Below are 21,955 nucleotides of genomic sequence, written 5' to 3'. Positions count from 1 at the left end.
TGTGTGTGAGTGTGTGTGTGTGTGTGTGTGTGTGTGTGTGTGTGTGTGTGTGTGCACATATTCATGTGTGCATGCATGCATGTGTTTGGCTGTTCATGCCACACGTGTGTGTGTGTGCGCGTGTGTGTATGTGTATATGAGTGTGAGAGACTATCTGTATTGCTGCATTGCAGAGCAATAAGCTTTACTCATCACTTCACAACATAGGTCATTAAACCAGCAGGGCTACTGTGAATACTCATAATACTCATACTCATAATACTGTGATCTCATAATCTGGGTGAAATATATTCAGTTCAAATATTCAAAACCTTCATTGTATCAATGTATTTTCAAAAAAGGACAATGACTCGCCATGTCGATGCTATGAGCCAATGCTGTCTTCATCCTCCCAGGGTCCTTTTACTCACACAGTGCGGTTTAGCTCCGTCTCTAAATTATTCATTCACATCTATTTATTTCAATACAGAGGCAGAGCCCAGCACTGATTGATAAGCTAAAGTGGCAAGCTGTTGGACCGCCTAGCCCTTGACTGCAGCCTCTTACTGCAGCCTGCTGCACTGAAGCTTTCATGAGATGAATTTCTGTGCTGGGAATGGTCTCCCTTGCCAGCCAATAGCTGATAGGCTCACCCTTCACAGCCACCAATCCCATTCCTGTTGCTAGGGCTATAATAAGCATCCTGCTATTAGCCCCAGCTCCTTGCTGCACTGCTCAGACACCTACTGTATAGCATCCTGCAAAAAAAAAAAAAGATGAAAGCTCACAAGCACCAGAGGAGGCATTAGAATTCAGCAGCAGTAACCTGTCTCCCACTTTGTGCTGTAGCACACTGCTCTCCTTCAGGGTAATGCTGCCAGTAGGATATCATTTTTATTACCGTCTGCACCAAAGATGACAAGACTAACATTCTTACGTGCAGTATTCAATAGGGGATTGTTTTGGTATCACTTTTTTCGATCTACTGACATTGATTACATTCCCAATATGTATTGTTCAGTTGATCACTTTTTCTCATGGGTCTTTTCCCATTATGTGTTGTGATTTTCTTTTTCTCTTGTGCAGTATGTATACATCTTGTCCTCAAAACAGCATCTTTAGCGAGAATGACAAGTGGAATAGTGACCTACAGAAACAGAACACATCCGTCCTGTGTCCAGGAGTATCTTATTGGTCAGTATACTGCCACAAAAACACACTCTGCGCACGTGATCATTGATCAAGGCTTTCAGAAGAGAACAAAATGCAGAGGTTACATAAGTATAGATCTCGTTTGACATTGCATGTTTCGTAACTTAATCTTGCAGAGCCAGACAGTGTGTCTCTGGATATTGCATGGCTGTAAAGTCTGGAATACAAGGTTAGAATTCACCCCACTCCATCCAAATGAACAATAGATATGGTATATTCAAATATCAATAAAAACACGGATGATGTTTAAAAGATGGATGATGTTTTTCTTTCAAAGTGAAATAATGCTTTCTTTCTTCTTTTTTTGTTTTATACTTTTCAACATAATGTTGATTTCATCTGGTCAGACTATCTGTGCTCTGGCTCTTAATATGCTATTTCTCTCTGAGCAAAACAAAAACAAAATGATGACATTATTTCTTGGATTGCTGCATCAAGGACTTTGTCAACTGAGATGTCATAATCAAGCTGTCCAGGTGTGTGAAGTGACTATGGAAGATATTTTCTCAGTTCTGTCTGTGTGTCTTGCAATTCCAATCCCCACACTGTGTTTCTATTCACACATTCGGAGGATGCATGATGTTAAATTATCATAATGAGGGATTTTATAGGGCTTACATCAAATATCTGTAATTTTCCCACTGCAGCCTACTGATAATTTGTAGCAGCTACCCAATATCTTAGCTGAAAGCCACATAGACCCCCCTTTTAGCTATACTTATAATAGCTACCGTTATAGTTATAATGGTGTGTTATTGAGCGTTTGAGTTGTCAGAGAGAAGTTTGACACAAACAGCTGTACACGTTTTCATTCATCAAACTCACCTAATGGTGTGGCTATGCATGGACAGGAGTGTCAGGTCCATAGGCTGACACTGGATGGCAGCAGAAGATGAGGACGGAGAATATACGCCAGGCCACAGGTCTCGCTTGTTAAATGAGATGTTGATGACACAGCACATCATGTTCCCTCTTTTGTTAAATCCCATTTCCAAAACAAACCATGTTCAATTTTGTGATCAAGGTATTACAGTAAGCCATCCTGTTTGTTTCTTTGGCGAAAAACAAAAATGGACACATTTAATTAAAAACCTATTAGAGATACATGTTTATGCAAGGATTGACTATTGTGGGTGTATAATATAGAATATACTACAGCAATGCAGTGCACAGCACATGTCAATTTTCTAGACCAATCATCTTGACCATCATTTGGAGCAAACTAATTAAGGTTAGGATTAAGGATGTAACCACTTAGTGTCGGTAGATCTGATACTGTAGGATCCCAACATTATACACGACCACTCACCTACTGTAGACTATATATCAAAGATATCCAAGACAGACTCATGCATTAGACTGTCAACATGCATTTTGTGATCTGTAATTCAATTTGATTGCACCGCTAAGATGCTCAAAAGATAATACTAGTGCTACTCCGGAAATATCAACCCATTAGAAACAGAGAGAGGACTACTGTAGAGTTTCCTGACAGCTCTATAAATAGTTTCCCCTGCAGCTTGTGAGAAGACACTACAGAGTAGGCTGGCTACATCAATGTGACAGGTTCACTTAGAGAGACTAGGCTACTGTATAGTTCACCACAGATCATCACAGTCTTGCATAACAAGCCCTCAGCCAAAAGTAGGCTCTGTGCAATAACCAGAGCCATATATATGCAGGCATAGATAGCCATGTATATCTATGGCTACCTGTGCATCAATGTACAGTACATGTATATCTATGGCTCTGTGCAATACTATTCGAATACATCAGCATTGTGCATGTTTATCAAGACAATCACCATTGGGTGTATGGCATAGATCTTGTCCATACGATCTCTTTTCAACACAGCTATTTAGGTCTTTACATTAAGTTGCCCCAATGGTCCTATACCTGTGTAGTAATTCCTTAGTTACAATAGTAACAACATTGTATAAACATGCTGTTAGTTATTGCGTTGTGATGGCATAGTAATGAAATTATTTGTGTTGCTGCACACGTCTAATTTTTCTAGTGATAAATTGGTGAGGTGTCCATGTTGAGACACATAACCAGGAGAAACCTTATTTTGTAAAGCTTTGGACTGCTTACATCTGGCACCTTGAAAAGACATCAGACAGTAGTCTCAATCTGATCCTTTGTCAAACTTTGATCGAGATATGGTGATCACATTTGAGGATTCATCTCCTACACTTACATGTGTTACTTTTGACCATTAAATATACATATAAATATACAAATATACATCTTTAACATGGAAAAGTAAAGATAGCTATTATGCGAAATGAATTATTCATACTTCCATTTATAGGCTTTGTTGTGTATTATTCATCAAAAATAACCAGGATGTTCAGCTTTTTTTTATAACACTGATTTCTGATCAGACCTTTATTATCTCCCAACTCACTTGCATACAGCATGGAGTACAGCATCAATCAGATATGGTCAGTTATGCAAAAAATACTGTCTTTCGCATTAGTCAAGATCTTCTGCCGATGTACTGCACTGTATGCTGGACTCTCCCTGCAGCGGGTTGCTTACAGTAGGTGTTAGTTGCTAGTTGAATCCCTGCTACATGTTAAGGAAATGTCCTGTCAATCTTTCGCCTGTAAGTTCTTCAACAGCATTCATTCACTGGAGGAAACAGAGAGGGAGAGGGTTTTGGAACTATGGACCTTTGAAATATAAAAAATATTGAAGAATCAGCACATACAAGTTCATCGACAGAGAGACTCCTAGAATGCGATGCTAACAAGCAATTCAAGGTACAGTAGTGTAAAGTGTAAGGCGTTAGGGTAACTGGGTGTATGCCAAAATCACAACGCTGGAAATGCGTGCCCCCGCAGGAAGTTTACTTCTTCTTGATGGGCATGGAGAGGTCTCCTCCCTGGATGGCTAGCGTGGGGAGTGGGGCCTCCACGGTCAGAACACCCTCTGGAGACAGAGAGGAGGTCACCTTCTCAGAGTCCACACTAGGGGGCAGTCTATAAACAGAGGAGACAATAAACACAGGTTTGAATCAGACCAGATAAGACACTCTACTGTAACAAATGATTGTATGTGTATTATGTATGTATTAAAACTGTATCATTTATTTAACAGGAACAATGCACAATAATCACAATTTCAGACAATACTGCATTGCAAAAATGCTGAAGTTCGGTGCTGAAGTTCATCTATGTGCACGTGTGTTTCTGTGTATCATTGCCTTCACCAGAGGGATGTTTCATTGCTAGTATTACACTCTTAGAAAAAAGGGTTCTAAAAGGGTTCTTCATTTGTCCCTGTAGTTGAACCCTTTGAAGAACCCTTTTGGGTTCCATGTTGAACCCTTTTGGGTTCCATGTTGAACCCTTTTGGGTTCCATTTAGAACCTTCTGTTTTCCCCTACAGGGACAAATGAAGAACCCTTTTAGAACCATTTTTCCCAAATGTAGTATTTATACTCACGTGTACTTCCTGGTGAAGTTTCTGGCCACGTATCCATGCTCATCTCGTCTTTCCTCATGCTTTCCTATTGATGAGAGGGACACAAAGGAGTTATGAGTGTTTATGTTGTGCACATGTTTACCATCCTCAGTATTTGCTTTAGGTAGTGAGCAACTGTATGTCATGTATGTTGCTACTTTGAGAGACAAGTTGACAATGTGACAATGTTTCATTTTTCTTTCCTTAGTTTACCTTTCGCTTATTAATTCCTGAGTTTACCATTCACTTACTAATTTAGCCTACTCAACAACCTGACTCAAACAGAGAGGAATGCTTTTTTTTATGTTAGCTAGCTGGCTAAGGCAAGAATACTTACTAGAAGAACTAATTTATGACAACTGTCTGCTTCACGATACAGTACATTGTTATTTGGAATCCTCTCTCAACTGTGGGCTACATGACTAAGCAAGTTTGCCTCTGCTTGTATTTACGGATCTATCATCCCTCAGATATTTATCTAGTGAGCCACTGCCTTTGCTCTTGTGATGCTTGCAGTGTACTCTGAGACAGAGAAACAATCCAAACTCAATATTCTGGATATATCCATTTTGATTGAAGTTGCAGATACAGGTCTGAAAAGTAATTCCCTGTATAATGTCCCATCTAATTCTATAACAATAACAACCAATACTTACCAGTAATCTCAATCACTCCATCCTTGCTCTTGATCACCAGCTCCTCTGGGGCGAATTGGCTGACATCCAGGCTGATCTTCCAGCTGTCGTGGGTCTGCTTCATCTCAGAGATGCCACTGCTCAGCTGGCGGGACATCACGCGGGCATAAGGGTTGCCCACATGGGAGGGGAAATAGAAGCCCCCATCCACAGAGGAGCCTGGGGGTCGGATGTAGCCAGGCCAGTGGGTGCCAGGCCAGTGGGACCACTCGTCGGGAATGGTGGGCATGCCGAAAGACTGGTCGAAGAGCCGGCTGCCAAGATGCCAGTTGCGGAAGGGGTCGAAATTGGGCTCTCGCAGCATGTTGAAAGCGATGCGTTTCTCAGCCATGGCTTCAGTTGAGGTCTAGTCTGTGGAGGTGTGAGTGGTTTGGAGGCTTCTTGTGTTGTGGTTTTATAAACCTCTCCAAACCCCACCCACCCCCCCCAAAAAAGAAGAATTACTATTCATGGACATCCAGCCCACGCACACACTGTCAAAGATGCCTGTCACTTGTAATCTACTGTATGTAACCTATACATTATTGGGCTCATGATGATAACCCACCCCCTCCCATGCCACCCAACCCATCAGCCATTGGGGCACAGATTTGGAACAGGAGACGTGGTGCTTGAATCCACTCAATGCACAGACCACAGACACAGCTGGTTTTTCAATGTAATGCAAGAAGTGGTTGTGTATCATCAACTATATTGCACAGTTTTAAGTTACTTATAAAATGGAGTGGAAGGAATTACAAAGCTGCAGACTCTTCCAGTATTAGAAGACTTATGTGGCTCCTTCCATAGAATATATACATGAATATGAGCTGACAGAGACACATAGAAGGTTTCTATACTTTATGTGCGTCTAGGGAAATTATGACTTCTAGATACAAGACGTATGGGTTTTCAAATTGTATAAAGGACAGTTCAACTGCAGCATCAAACTCTTTACTCAGTGGACCACATACTAAACAGTCAGTTGCATGCCTTGTCTTCAAAGGATCAAACGAGAAAAAGAAACAAGAGAAAGAAGAATTTTGGTAGGACAGTTGCTCCCCCAAATGTTCATATCATAAGCTGTTGGCAAGCATGTGTGATTTTCCAGACACCTGTGTCAAGTAGCAGAGCCAGTTGCTATGTGCCACTGTACATGTAAACACATAAATAAAGGGATGCATGTCTGGTTCGACATACAGGCCAATGGGCGGTCTGTTTCCAGGGCACCTTGACAACTGTCCGCACTCTCATATCAGAACAGAATGTTCAGACTTAAGCACTTAATACACAGCCATCTATAACAGTGGTGGGGCCAAAGAAATAATAAAATAAAGGCTTATGTGTCCAAAGTCTAAAGTTGGACTGAGGGATATACTGTACTCTACCCACTCTGTTTAAAATAACACGTAGCAAGTAATCTCTGTCTCAGCGAAATGCTGAGTGCCCACATGGCAGGAACATACATGGCACAGGACATGCAGCACGTACAGCATAGAGCCAATGGTACATCGGACATGCACATTGGATTAACTGAGCAGTAGCAGAGGCTTGGCTTGTGCATTGCAAATGGTTGTTTGGTTCGCTGTGCTAGCACACTTGTTGGTGATGCAAACCATGCATGTTTTGATTGAAATTGATCTGTTTATGTGTTCTGATTTGGTATCTTTAATCAGTTGACGTTGTTTAGGTCAGACCCATGACAGACAGAGCATACAGCATAGACATACCGTACATCCAAACTAGCATATACGTACAGTACTGTAGGATACAGTATAGAGACTTCTGAAGCACATGCAATACTTTGAACAAACTCGTTATGCAATCTGCAATCAATGGAGTACATTCCGTTGTTCCAGCAACAATTCAACACACAATTTCTCAGTTTACATGTTAGAAATCATGGCATGAGCAACTGTCTGCTGTGAAGTGTTGCTGAGGCAGGTATTGTGAGGTGTAAGGTGAGTTCTCTGCAGCTCTGACGCGTCTAAAATTGATGCTGTAAATTGTTGGTTTCGGACAAGAACTGCATGTCAGCACCATTAGCATGTACTTTGCAATTCGATCCACTGCAAATCAGTATGTTACATGCATGTCAGGGTCTGACTCGAGAGGAGCTATATTGAGAACCTGATGCTTGGCATGATGAAGTGGGACAGGGAACAAACCATCAGTGTTGGGTTTTTGGGAATTAATTGAGAAACCCAAGCCGTAAGAGCTCCATGGACTGTAACAGCTGTAGTGGGTTTAACTATGACTCAGAATTGGGGGAGGGGAAGCAGCATGGGCTTAGCCTGTTGCTGAGACTGGGGTGGCAGTCACTAGTAGACCCCCCTCAGAGAGACTGCAGTAGTCTGTCAGTCTGTCTGAGAAGGCTCTACTGTCTATGGTAGCTGATGTTGCTGGCCTGTGCCCCGAGATGAAGCAGCAACTGTACACGGTTGTCTCAAAGGAGAGAGAGTGGGCTGGAGCCTCGGTGGTCTCTTGAGCATGCTGGGGAGGGACGGACGTCTCACCAGACACAGGTGCGTATTTCACTGTTGCTTTCAGAGCTTCATTTTTCATCAGTGATAACACTACTACTCAGAATCTCCATGTGGTATGATACCTAAATCATATTGACTATGTTAAATAAAGCACCACAACCCATATGTTTCTATTTTCTGTGCAATTTCGACTTTACAAGTAGACATATGATTGCATTTTGGTGTGAACTGTAAAGAAGAACTGAGTCCATTCTATATACTCTGTTTCTATAGTGTGGTCCGATCAGAAAGAGCACTGTGTCCTGTTGCATGGCAACTGTTTCCACAGTAATCTTTGCTCAGAAACATACCACTGTGGTTTTCAGGAGGACCTCCATACTTACTCCATACATCTTACTGACTCGGAGCCTTGCCAACTAAGATAAATAATTCAGCATGGTCCAAACTGCATTTTTCAATGTACACATTAACAAACATATTTTTTATTTTGTCTTACAGCTTTCATGGACAGTAACCCATGATAGAGATTGCTTACATAATATAATATCTATTTAAAGGCAATCTACACTTTCTTCTTCTTTTGTAGGGTTGAAATACAGGATAGAGGATGTGATGATAGATCACCAGAATGATCAGTAGTAGATTTCTTTTTTGTCTAGCTAGAGACTCAGAATGTCTAGACAGCTAATTCAGGCACACATTAGTAGGCCGAAGACGGTGATATTGATGGAAATAATTCGTGACACCTGCCTCTCTGGTAAAGTTAGATTTAAGCACAGGGACGAAAGACCAGTGCATGGGGTGGGCACTTCCACTGTTATCACTCTATACTGTATGTACCCATGCATTCACCCTACATATGACGTCTATATTACTACCCAACTATGATAGCAAACTGCAGCTTCCATGTAAGAATGTTGTCCAGGTGGCTGCATTCCAAGGCATCATATGAAACATCCAGGAAGAGCATTGCATGGGCATACTACACAAGACTCATAATGTGTTTGTATGGACCTCCAACACATGCATGAGTAGAGTAAGTCACTCACTTATTCTGTGGTAGAACTTCAACCCCTGAGGTGTTTTTTTTAAAAGATAAAGGGACTGTGTGTGTCACTCCATAGTCACCACTCATAACACATATGACTGATATGACAGGCCCTTGAGATAAATGGTCCCACTCAGTGCGCACACCTATTTTTATCATCCTCTGGCAGGGAGTGTATGACAGAGGCACATATGGATTTCATGTGTGATCATATGATTTCTCTCTTATCATGTGAGGGCCTGCATGTATGTGACTATATGCCAAGCTATCATAGATTTACTGTATATAAAAAAGCTGTTCACTCACTACCAAAACAAGATACAGTTGATACTATTGACAGTTGAATGAAACAAATGGGAATGAGGAGAGAGTATTCCTGGTCCAAGGCAAATAATTGCAGGTTTATTTGGCATTAGAGGTGTCACTGTATCTGAATAGAACAATGATGGTGAAAACCCTGACAGGAAAGACAGAGAACAGCAGCACTGAGAGGATCTATAACACAACTGGCACAGTGCTGCCATCTAGTGTATATTTCCACTATGGAACTGGAGCAGCTATTGTCAGATTTTGATTACATTATCTGTATAGTTTCCCCAAAAATGACACAGGACGATCGTTGTTTACTTTCATTGTGATAGATTTTTTTCATTAAACAAGACATATTGTCAATGTTAGCTGAGGTTATTCATCTGTTAAATCTGTTGCCATGGTGAGTCTACCTACTTAAACTTGAAGTCAAGCTGCCATCACACAACCTCCAAAATGTCTATCCATGGGAGATTTTGACTGAGTTCTTCATCTCCTTAAAACATCATATTGCTCATTCTGCTGTAGATTTGTGAAACCAAGCATTTAACTCATGGGTAACTGAAAAGGCCTTCTAGTGACTTTTGATAAGACATGAAAAGGTTGCTTAGACTACTGGATACAAGAGATGTCAACATTTACTGTATGTGTAAGAAATACAGCAAGAAATACAGCACAAGGAGCAAGAATTACATTTTCTTTGTTAACTTTATTGTCTTCAACACCAACTGTATGAAAGCATGCAAAAATAACATATTTATAATGGTACATATTTACATTGTAACAGCCACATTTCAATGTAGCGTATAGTCTACACAGAACATTTAGAAAAACAAGACATTCAGGACTATTACAGTATGTGTAATATAGTATATCTGGAACAGCCATTGAAAGCTATGGAAACAGCAGGATGCACATTTAGAAGGGTTAAACACCTAGCATCTGGTCTCAAATCAATCATATAATCTTGCAGGATTGAAAATACCGTCATACCGTACTTCTTTCTAGAGCTCTTTAATTTGGATGCTTCTTCAAACACATTACATAAATATTACATAATGTATAATCTTGAAATAGATCAATGATACAGAAGTGTTTGCTTAGAATAAGTCTGTCCACCAAACAATGAATTGTGGGGGCAGGTTTGCCAGCAGGCCTAGGCAAACGCCTCATCTTCATAGAGGTCCTCAAGCTCCCCATCTCTGCTCCCATCGTTGCTTCCTTTCCTGTGGGTGATGTGCTCTTTTATTATTATTTTTTTAATATGTTTTTAGGGCATTTTCTGCTTTATTGGAATAGAGACAGTAGAGATTGACAGGAAGGATGGGAGAGAGAGGAGGGATGACATGCAACACGTGTCGAGGGTCGGAATCGAACCAGGAACCTTGCGGTTACGTGGTGTGCGCATTCGTGTGCAACGCCACTAAGCGCCCCGACGTGCTCTTTTATGATGTGAGTTTACTTACGAGGACTAAATCTAATGACAACAACAACATTGCATAGCCTGCCACTTTACACCTAACACTTACCTCAAAGAAGGATGAACCTTGGTTGAGGTACCCAATGTCCCACAGTCCCTACAACGAAAATAATAGAGCAGTGTCAGCATAGATTTACTTCTTTGACACCCATCTCTAGGAAATATCATTATTAGCATATTTGATATATCACTGAAATGTCATAAAACTGTCATAAATCATCAACAAACCGATCCAGGAAACCAAAAATAAATAAAGCACAATTGAGTCACTTAAAGCAAAGGCATAAAAGCTTTTGTGTGACACTGTGTTAGAAAGCTGTGTGGTGTAGACTGGAGAAGGGGGATAACTACAGTTCACATGGAGGTATAATTAGTTGTGGAAGAGGGCCCCCCATGGCTCAGCACTGGTCCCAGTGCACTTCCGACAAGGCTGGTTCATTAATGGAAAACAAATCAGCACACCATTATCACTGCCTCAGGGGTTTCTGCTTGTTGGGGGGATGTGGGGGGGGGGGGGGGGGATAGAGATCTATCTATCTGGGCTTCCTCTGGCCACTGATTGATTGTGCCAAACCAATATTTCCCCAAACCATGACGCAAGTCTTTCAATGATACATTATATAACACTGTCTGTGTCATTGTTTGTTATCTTAGCAGATTTAGATTTTGTTTTGTACTAAATGTATTGTTTTGAATGCATATACATAACTTACTTTCCATGGTTGTTTTGTTCTGTTTGAGATTTAATCCCCAAAACTGTCTGCAGTTTGTCAGTACATTTGATCTGATCTAGGCAGGATTTGTAGAGTACAGTACTTACGTAATGAGACCTGCAGGGGCTGACATAGACCTCTCAGCTTTCGGGCTCTGAGACTCAAAGGGGTTACCGAAGGAACGTTTCCTCAGCATGGACTTCACCAGGATCTGTAGCAGGTACAGAGGATTAAGGATCAATCTCTCTTATGACAAATCGCTTTAATTATAGCTCCGCCATGTTTCTCTCTGCTTATGACTAGGGCCTAGGGGGATTTCCTGACCACATGACCTGAGCAGGAAAAAAACTTTGGGCCCAGTTTTAACAGGTGAACCCAGGACATGATGAACAGACAAGGCTAACTCAACCCACCACAGCAGACAGGCTGGGGATGAGTTTGATAGAGTTCTGGACCTCCTCTTCAGTGACCTCCACCACAGTACAGTGTTCCTCCTCCAGGGGTAGAGGGTCAGAACCATCCTCTGTCACCCACCCATGGTCCTGTTACACACACACACACACACACACACACACACACACACACACACACACACACACACACACACACACACACACACACACAGTTCCAGAATAATCTATCACTAGACCAGGGGAGGCTGGTGGACACATGTTTGATACCATTCCACATTCCATTCCATGCATCACAATTAGCCTGTCCTCTGATTTCTACGTCCACTAGCCCCCTCTAGACGCCATCATAAGTCAACACTGTAAGCTACATTACAATAATCTTCAATTATCTTTAATCATCATCATAAGCCGAGCTCTGTCCCCACTTTTCACCTTGATTTCAGGAATGGTGATCCGTGTTTCTGGATCCTTATCCAGCATCCTTTGGATGAGCTCCTTCAGTTCCTCACATATGGCAGGCCTGTGACACCAAACAACGGAGATACAATAAATGTAGCGGAGGTGGTTTGGAACCACACACTCCTGATGGATGGCCCCGTCTAAAGGCCGCTACAGACGAGCAAGCTGTAGCAGCTACGCTGACGCTGGGTTCACTCAACTGAGAGTGGAGAGGTTTCAGATTAGTTCCTCCTCAGTTTCTCTTTCATGCTAGCTATGCATGTTTATGTTGGGCAGGAATGAAGGAAGCCTACTCAATTAGTAATTGGTTAACAGAAGTGGCACACTTGAAAAATGTATGATTTTTTTTTTTTTAACTGTCACCACGGAGATGGCGTTTATCCACTCGCCGCCCAGCTGTCATTGAAAGTGAATGGACCTCCTGACAGCTGCCACTCCCGTGTCAAACACACTTCAGACTTGTACGCCCAAATGTCACCCTCTAACCATGAAGATGTCCTCCTGGTCTTGGCCTTTCTTGGCATGCAAGAAACCTAGGATCAATCCCCACATGGAACATCAACACCTGTGTTTCAGCAGGGTTTCCTCACCAAAACTTGAGTTAAAGAACTCAAGTTTTGGTGTATTTGTCACTGGTTTCACTGCACAAAATGAATAGCGCATCCTGGCCTCACTTACGTCTCTGGGAATTCCAAAGGCTTGTTCCTGATCATATTGTGGAGGGCGAGTATGAATTCGTCCATGAAAGGGCACTGAAACAGGAATATGAAGAAATAGAACGTTACAATGCAAATGTAAAGATGAAAAAGTCCAAAATATGGAACGGCTATATACCCATACATACTGACTATTGGTAAACATATAATTTCCACTAAACCATTATATTAATTTCTCGAAACCAGCATTATGCAAGACAACAGTTCAGTGAACAATAGTTATAGTCATCAGCATAATGATAATCCAAGGGAGCATGCACTGTACAGTACAATATGTTGTGTTCAGGCGTGTTATACAACAGTTCAAACACTGATCGGTTCTCACCTTCCCAAAGACAAAGCAGAACAGAGTTATTCCCATCGCCCACACATCCAAAGCCTAGAAAACACAAGCATTGATCATGATATGATGTTATTGTGCAGTATGGTAAAATCCCAACATGTTGATACAAGCATCAATTTCAATTCCATGAGGTACATACAAACATGGAGCATAATCTGTGACAATCAAAACATGAACAATCTGGTACAAACTCACTCAATAACATTCAATAACTCACCATGGAGCAATCAGTTTCAGTTTCACAGATATCATACATTGTATACATATCGGTAACACTTTTGTGCTGCAATGTAGCATTCATAAAGCATTCATTAAGCCTTTATTCACAAGACATACTGTAAAGATTCATAATGGCCTACATATGTTTAGTGTATAGTCATTTATAAAGGTTTTTTATAAATGTGTTATGCAACATTGATATTAGACATCATCCATAACAACAACATCCATAACAACATTACAACAACATCCATAACGACTTTTAGAAGCAAGCTACTGTCGGTGGAGACAGAGTAGCGTGCTTATAAAGCATGTTATGTAGTGGCTGTCATAATGTTTAATGTCAATGTTACATAACATATTTATAACATTCTTCATAAATTACTTATGTATAAACTTATGTAGGCCAATATGACTCTTTATGTCATGCATATACATGCTTAATGAATGCTTTATGAATGCTATATTATACCACTGAGTAAAGTGTTACCTACATATTAATATGTCCTTATAGTTCTGTGAGTCTAACCTTGCCAGTAAAGCTCTGCTCATCAGTCATCATCTCGGGGGCCATGAAGGCTGGGGTGCCCTCTGTGCTGGACAGGAGGGCATCGTTGCCCTCAAACTCATTACTCACACCAAAGTCAGCAATCTTCACATGCCCGTCATCTCCCAGCAACAGGTTAGAAGGCTTGATGTCTCTGTGTATGATCTTCTGGTAGTGCACTGGCCAAACGGGTAAGACAGGTTTCAAGTGAAGAACAATTTTGGGGCCATGTACTGTAGAACTCTTTCTCTGGAAGAGGAAGTGGAAATGGTTCTACGTGGAACCTAAAAGGGTTCTATATAGGGTTCTTGTATACAGGAACAAGCCTATTTTTTTTTCTAAGAGTGAAGGTCTGACAGCGCAGATGACAAGGCAGAGGACTCACAGTATTCGATACCCAGAATAATATCTCTGAAATAAAAGCGGGCCTGCTCCTCTGTGAAAGGGCTGTCCGTTGGCACCTCCATCACAGGGCTACAGGTTAGACAGGTAAAACAACAGAGACAAGCAAAGGAATAACATCAGTGTCATTCCTCAAGAGGTCTTCCAAACATACAGTATACCCCACAACCTTGTCTGAATAAATCTTTCACCAATAACAATACCTAAAACTCATTGTCTATGTCTATAATAATGACTTATTATTGGATATCAAATACAGTGCAACTGAGCCTGATAGTTTAATTAACTCAGTATAACATATATTTCATAAAGTGGTGAAACTTACCCTTTTGGCAATAACTCAAAGGCTAGAAAAGAAACAAGCAGAAGATTAAATGACTAGTTACTCTGGCATACAGTGCCTTCTATAAGTATTCACCTCCTGGACTTTTTCCACATTTTGTTGTGTTACAACCTGACTTTAAAATAGATTTAATTGATGTTTTTTGTCACTGATCTACACAAAATACCCCATGATGTGAAAGTAAAAATGATTAAGTGTTTTCTAATTAATTAAAAATGAAAAGCTCAAATGTCTTGAGTCAAAAAGTATTCACCCCCATTGCTATGACACTCCTAAAATTAGCTCAAATGCAAAACTGTCTTCAACAAGTCACTCAATAAGTTGAACTGAGTCCAAGGATAACAGTTCATGTGATTTCAGAATGAATATCTTTGTTTTTATAGGGTCTCTGACCTGCATAGGATCAATTACACACTGTGTGGACCTTGTTGTAATTTTGTCAACAAAATGTGGAAAAAGTCCAGGGGGGTGAATACTTACTCAAGGCACAAGTTGTAATTGTGTCATAAGAAGTCGTGTCATAAACAAACCAATAGGTAACAAAAGAGGAGAGCAGAACCTTACAACACCATTCAGTGAAATGAATAAAAACAGTGAATGCATACTTACCCATGTGGAGATTGTCCTCAGCAGGATCATCAAGGACCTACAATTGAAACGTGTAAATCTAAGTAATAACGGTAGCAATGCCACATTCCATAGCTGAACAATGAAGAGCTCTCATACTGTGGACATACTGTGGGTAGAGTAAAATGCATTAACTTGTATCATGTCATTGAAATGTAACCAAAAAGAGGAGAACACGGTGATTGCCATTTAAGTTTAATAAACATTCTTTAGATATCTTACCAGTCAGTGATTCTAAGCAGCTTACTCTAAAAAACAACAGCAATACAGCTTAGTCACCTCAACCAGTTTGACAATGTTAAGGTGGTCAAGTTTCTTCAAGATTGCGATCTCCTGGTAGACTCTCTCCAGTGGTCCCAGGGTCTTGGGCGCCTCTCCCTGTTGGGGGCTGGTTCCTCGAGGAGGGGGGCGGCCTGCAGAACAACAAACCACAATCTATTTATTAACTTAAAGGTCCAGATTTGTAGATTTGAGCTTTAAAATAGTGCAAAAATGACATGATAAAACGGTAGCGATCAAGGAATGAGGTCACATGATAAAGAACGTTCAGTAAAGAGAAACTGTTTTGGTCCAAACAAAGCGCTTTCTAAAATCTGCTGTCTTATTCAAGCACTGGCCTTTACATACTTATTTTATGTTTTGTTTGTTAACAAGGACATGCACACAATTGTCACTATTAGAAATTGTAGCATATATACGTTTTCACATTTTCAGTGCGGCCAGAGAGGGCAGCAAAGTACAAAACTACATACTTCATTATTGTAACTCAATTAAGAACAGATTCGTATTTACAAAGACAACCTGTCATATCGAGAGAGGTGGGATGGGCCGAGAGCAGCTGAGGGGTGGAATTAAACAAAATCTCAGGAACTACATAAGTTAAAATGAAAAATATCTTAGCATTTACACCAGAAATAATACCAAATATACCATAAAGCACTGAAATAACAATGTGAAAATAATTTAAGAAAAACAAAACAAACAAAAAAACTATAAAAACAAATACAACAAACAAAGTACTTAGGTCCTCCGATGACGGCGGGTGGTGGCTTTTTTTTTAAAGGATGACCTTTATGTGTATGACCACAAGTGACCTGTAAGTGTGTGACCACCAGTGACCTGTATGTGTATGACCACCAGTGACCTGTATGTGTATGACCACAAGTATTTTCTTAGAACTCTACTACAGCATAAGGGAGAATGTCACCTACGAGGGAATCCATACTGCTTAATCATCTTCTTTTTTGAAACTACTTTCATTGCCTAAGGAATAATAAGAAAAAAATTATATTACCAACTCTGACAACAACAGTGACAACACGGTTTGTGTAGCATAATTAGCTTCATTATTAATTTTAGTATAAAGAAATCAAAGCAAGCAAGTGTTTAAAAAAGTCATTAAAAAAACATGGAACTCACATCCAACCGAGCAGAGACCCAACATAAACATAAAATCAATATCCAACTTGATATTTAATTAAATTGTCAACTAAAAAGAATTCCAGTTGACACCAAGCCTTGAAAATATCTGATTTGTGGTTGAAAGATGAAAGACTTTTTGCAAATTTAACTAACTATCCATGTTGATAGCAACATGATAACATTGATAAAGGACATGGAAATTACTAGGAAACTATATTGATGTGGCCAAGTCCTGCCCAGCGGGATGTTCATCTAGACCGACAAGGGAGGGGTCCGGAGCTTAACATGCAGAATAACAAGTTGCTTACGTAGTACTGCTCATCATCGTCATTGTAAGCTAGTTTCACCACCCCGTATGAACCCTGGATAAGTAAAAGAGCAAGGTATATCAACATTACTGTCACATGTACATTACACACCATGCTGAAAAAAATACATTTGTAACAGTAATGTATAGCAATGGTATGTGGTGTGCTAGATTGAGTATTCTAACTATTTCATCAACTTGCCTTTCCAATCTCATTCTTCAACTTGTACTGGTTGAGTTGGATGCAATCCTAGGAAGAAAGGTGAAGCCCATTTAGAAAAATATAACATTAGGCTTACATATTGTCTTAGTAACTGTATTGAAATTAGCAAGTTTCAAACAAATATCTGGGACAATAGTGTATGCTAAATGGCATATATTATTATTCATATTATTAGGGGTGTAAGCCCAATTAATTGTCCAGGAGGTGTGGCCTCTCCCATAAATGGTTATAAATCAAAGACAATTAATCCCATCATGATGAAACTTGGTACACAGGTCCATTAGGCTGTCATGGTCATACCCATAAAGTCATGAAAATCAACTAAAAGTGGGCACATAAATGGCATATTTTGATATTTCTTGATGTTGTTCACCAAATGTCATGAAATGTATTATTATTATTATTATTATTATTATTAATAATAATAATAATCATTATAATTATTATTATTATTATAATTGTATGTGTGTTCTGACAAGGATGAGGATGTCTTAGTAAAGGGCATCAAAAGTCACATATACAATATATCAGGCCCGGGCCTGTTGACTGCATGATCTCATGCCTTCTGGACCTCTTACCTGAGCATCAGAGATGGATACGCGCTTGGACTCGATGGTGGGTGTTCGGGCCACTCGATTCCCCCCTTGGTAAGTCCCTCGCTCCTGCAACGAAAACTTCCTGTCGGAGAGGCGGAGCCGCTGAGGTGGGTTCCTTCTGTAGCCGTTAGGGGGGGTCATACTGTTGGCCGCCACGTTCATGTTTGCCACCATGTCGGCCAGCTCCTCTGCAGGGAACTCAGAGTCAAGCTCTGCCTGGCAGGGGGGTTCAGTATTCATGGCCGGAAGTCCCAGTTCAATCACAGCTATACGGCACAGATGATTTTACAGGGGCCAGCTTGTTGAGCGCAACAGAGTGAACACCACCATGCTGTAATGACATAAACATGATGCTTTAGATTAGAAACATAATACACAATAAAATCAAAACCAGCCATCAACCAGTAAAGTTCATGAACAATGAATTGAATAGATTTAAAAATAAATAAATAAATAATAATAAAAAAATATACAGTCCATTATATTGCGAACAGACATCTACGATAGACAACAAAGAAAAGACTAACAGACATCATTACAGAACATTTAAATCAACATTCAACTATTGCATCACTGATATGGGACAATGTATATTATTATGTTTGAGAAATGCAATTTTTTGCAAACTATACATGCAGTGAGTAGATATACCCTCTTATGTAATAGGGTAAAAAGCATTAGTGTAATAAGTCAATTCAATCTGAATAAACGTTACATATACAAAATGCAAATGTTGTGTGCCATGAGTATTCATAAGAACAGGACCCATACACACCCCAAACTGGCATTCATGGTGGATAATAATCGGCTGAGCAGTCATGCCAAGGAATGTCTGTCCTAGGAATGTCCGTCCACACAAACACTGCTCACTTTCTCTCTCTGCAAATCCCAACTAAATCCACCAGCACACTTTCTCACACAAATCTGATATGCAGAAAATTCCAACACAGCAAATGCCTGCTTAATGCATATTATATAGTGTTTTACTTACACACAGCTTTAGGGTTCTACATTGCCATCCTATGCTGATAATCTGCATGGTCTGTCCTGCTGGCCCTGTCCTGCTGGCCCTACTCCTTTGTGTCTCAGTGAGGGCAGAACTTTCCCTGATGAGCTAGGGATCACTTTGGCCTTAAGGATTAACTCCGGGCCATATTTAGCTCAGAGTTATTCTGAGGGCAATCAGTGTTTACATTGACAGACTGAACCCTAGCCCCAAGGCAACATGGGATAAAGGTAACTGATTGGATGTCAGGTGTCCATGGCCAGGACACATTTGGATCAGCCCGAATGGAGACAATTGCCTGAACTTAGGGAAATATCTAGAAGGGAGAGACTAGTGTAAGCCCTCTGTCTGTCTGGGGTTTGTCATAGGCCAGAAAACCGGACCAGAGGGCTCTACTTTCAGCCGGCCAAGTCCAAACGCAGGCATATTGGAAATGTGTGTCCTCGGTATCTGGTGAAAATACCACTCGCCTGCGCTCAGGTGGGTGGACTAGCGGGGAAAAGAGTGTTCATTACAATGAGCAAGTCAAGTGCCATCAGGTGCGCTGAAAGACTGACGTTGAATATAGCACCAATATTTCAGACACATGCCATAGCGCCACCGCCCGCACCCGCGTTTGCTCTAAGACTGTTTTTTTACGTCGTTAAAATATAGCCCAGAGAGTGTGCTGGATATAAGTCCTGTGAGGGACACTTAAGTCAGTGGCTTCCTGTCTTCAGTTGTTAAGCCTCCTGTTTGTCTCTAAGCAAATTGGCTGAAGTGTTACATAAAATCCTAGCAGGGGTGTCCAACATTGAACTGAACACTATAGTGACAAGACATCAAGTTCGGGTTAAATGTTCTTCTGCGTGGAAGGAAATAATAAATTAGGTTTTTAAAATAAACGGAATATCAGAGATTGTATTGTTTCTGTAGAATCTTTGTCTCGCCTACTTCCAGCCTGTAGGCTACAGTTACAGTTGGCTGTATGAAACTGCAGCAACTGCCTGTGCTGTGACAAGTTGTCTTCATCCGTTGACAGACTAGCCTATTAAAATGGTCAGTTACCTTAGATATCGAGATTTTAAAGGAAAAGTATGATAACTTACGTGAAAATGTTGAGTAAGAGCAAGAGAACCCATCCGTTTCACATAGCCTATCCCCTCCGATCGAAAGTGGAGCAGTGCGGTCTTATGAAGCACAGTCAGACCTAACAACGTGATTTTGAGTAGTCGAATTGTACCTATTATTAGATAATTATAACTTGCTTGTAGCAAATAATGTTCATTATTAACTAAATAAATGTAGCCTATCTCATCTGATCGGCAACTAGAGACATATCTAGCCTTCTTGTTTCAATAGGTTTCAATGCGCACAGAATGTTTTTAAAAAAAAAACATACTATTGTCATCTAATCATAAACACAGACTCATAATGTGTTACAAAGGGAGTAAAACTACTGAATTTGCATTTAAATATATTGCAGTTAGCCTAAGTATAGCCTACCTGAATACCCCAGAGACGCACTATCATCATCTAGCCGCGGCACCTGCAGAATCCACACACTCCACCTGCCTAACTCCACCTGCCGAGCAGACTAATAACTACTAGCGCCCATACGGTCACCATCAGGCAGTATATTGGCGTAGACCTATTTTGACTGTGTCGGGCATAAGTGACCTGAGATGTGGTAGTAAAACGTGCGCAATTTATATATATACATATTTTTAACGTAGGCTAATTGTCAAATAATATATTTAGAGAGGTGAAGTTTTCATTATTTTCACGGATTAGGCTACAGCAGAGGGCGACACATTTCCATCTTCAGTTTGGACTGGACAATCTTTTGTTTGATCTGTTGTATAAATACAATTTGACTTACCAGATAAAAAGCAGACAACATACTTAATTAAATAATGCTACACTCACTGTAGAATTGTTCTTTTCAGACAGTTTAGAAATAAAGGGGGAGACCGCCCTAGGCAAAATATCCTATATGACTTTCGATTTTTCAAATCTATTCCTATAATCCTATACGATTTTGTCACATCTATCAGAATCATATTGGAATATCTCTCCTATTGGAATCTATGAATCCTATAATATTTTGTGTGTCACTTCTATCAGAATCCTACGATTTTGTCACTCCAATCAGAATCCTGTTCTGTTGTTTGTTGTTCTAAACTTTTTAAACTTCTAAATCAAATTTTAAGAACTGTTGTTTCAGTGATGGGATCAAAATGTTGTAATTAATGTTGTTGGATTGTACTGGAACAAATGTTGATAGAAATATCTGCATGCACTGTAAACTGGGACCTGTGGTTTCACTTCTTGTGTGGAAATTCTTAACTTCTGCTGCATATAAATCACTCTGTCGACATCAAACTAAGACTTCCCTGTCAAAGCTTGTACTGTATGGCCTACAAGGCATTAAGAAACCAAAGACAGGACCTATTACTTGCTTTTGAAAGTGATGGTCACTGTACTTCAGATGATATACATCTTGGAATGTTAGTTCTGAACATTTTCCCATGCTTTAAGAGACAAAGATAAAAAATTAAACATGCTAAGAATTTTGAAAGAGTTTTTTCTAAATAGATTGAAAGCAAATACTCATTCTTCGTACAAAAAAAAAAAGAAGTACTTCTTCGAACCCACAAGGGTTGTTCGGCTTGTCCCTATATATGGGAGAACCCTTTTTGTTGCCATGTAGAATGTCAGAGGGTTCTACATGGCACCAAAAAGGCACATCATTTTTGTGCCTGGTATAGGAATCCAATATTTCTCTGACTTTTGCTACACTCTCTTGACCTATCAAGGAGTACTGAGACACTGTACTTCACTCTCACAGGGCTTGTGGTCAGAGTCAAACCTGAGCTTGAGACACTTCCTTGCTTGGTGCCTGGGGGACTATAAACTCAGCCTGTCACTGTATGTTTCACTTACTCACTCAATCTTTTTCTCTAACAGACACTCTCCGT

At 40.3% G+C, this 21,955-nt stretch overlaps 2 protein-coding genes across 3 annotated transcripts; both read right to left on the bottom strand.

Moving 5' to 3' along the window:
* Positions 1–3,999: 3,999 nt before the first annotated feature.
* On the bottom strand, positions 4,000–5,707 carry LOC310814966 (heat shock protein beta-1-like). Its single transcript, XM_083684545.1, has 3 exons — positions 5,319–5,707; positions 4,645–4,708; positions 4,000–4,178 (listed from the first exon to the last, which is right to left on the bottom strand). Exons 1-3 carry the CDS (start codon positions 5,686–5,688, stop codon positions 4,046–4,048), a joined length of 567 nt encoding a protein of 188 aa, XP_083540671.1. The 5' UTR covers positions 5,689–5,707; the 3' UTR covers positions 4,000–4,045.
* A 4,172-nt stretch (positions 5,708–9,879) lies between these two features.
* On the bottom strand, positions 9,880–20,566 carry camkk1b (calcium/calmodulin-dependent protein kinase kinase 1, alpha b). 2 transcript variants are annotated; one of them, XM_083684484.1, is made up of 18 exons: positions 20,481–20,554; positions 20,084–20,184; positions 17,972–18,320; positions 17,373–17,420; positions 17,172–17,225; positions 16,653–16,704; positions 15,721–15,854; positions 15,424–15,460; positions 14,797–14,818; positions 14,455–14,543; positions 14,052–14,248; positions 13,286–13,339; positions 12,923–12,996; positions 12,218–12,305; positions 11,786–11,914; positions 11,480–11,583; positions 10,709–10,756; positions 9,880–10,405 (listed from the first exon to the last, which is right to left on the bottom strand). In XM_083684484.1, exons 3-18 carry the CDS (start codon positions 18,227–18,229, stop codon positions 10,336–10,338), a joined length of 1,458 nt encoding a protein of 485 aa, XP_083540610.1. In that variant the 5' UTR covers positions 18,230–18,320; positions 20,084–20,184; positions 20,481–20,554; the 3' UTR covers positions 9,880–10,335. The 2 variants fall into 2 exon arrangements, with proteins under 2 accessions (XP_083540610.1, XP_083540611.1); XM_083684485.1 differs by lacking the exon at positions 20,084–20,184 and having other exon boundaries at positions 20,481–20,566.
* Positions 20,567–21,955: the final 1,389 nt, after the last annotated feature.

This window comes from Argentina silus, assembly GCF_951799395.1.
Source record: "Argentina silus genome assembly, chromosome: 14".
Classification (NCBI taxonomy): domain Eukaryota; kingdom Metazoa; phylum Chordata; class Actinopteri; order Argentiniformes; family Argentinidae; genus Argentina; species Argentina silus.
The sequence above is the reverse complement of the archived record's forward strand: the minus strand, read 5'-3'. Positions and strand labels throughout refer to the sequence as shown.

Excerpts from the sequence above, each read along its gene's own strand:
- camkk1b (XM_083684485.1), bottom strand. The coding sequence starts at position 18,229 with ATGAATACTGAACCCCCCTGCCAGGCAGAGCTTGACTCTGAGTTCCCT. Across the intron at positions 15,855-16,652 it reads TAAGCAGTATGGATTCCCTC|GCCGCCCCCCTCCTCGAGGA; the intron begins GTAGGTGACATT and ends GTTGTTCTGCAG. Across the intron at positions 11,584-11,785 it reads TCCCCAGCCTGTCTGCTGTG|ATCCTGGTGAAGTCCATGCT; the intron begins GTGGGTTGAGTT and ends TACCTGCTACAG.
- LOC310814966 (XM_083684545.1), bottom strand. The coding sequence starts at position 5,688 with ATGGCTGAGAAACGCATCGCTTTCAACATGCTGCGAGAGCCCAATTTC. Across the intron at positions 4,709-5,318 it reads TGGAGTGATTGAGATTACTG|GAAAGCATGAGGAAAGACGA; the intron begins GTAAGTATTGGT and ends TCTCATCAATAG. Across the intron at positions 4,179-4,644 it reads AACTTCACCAGGAAGTACAC|ACTGCCCCCTAGTGTGGACT; the intron begins GTGAGTATAAAT and ends CTCTGTTTATAG.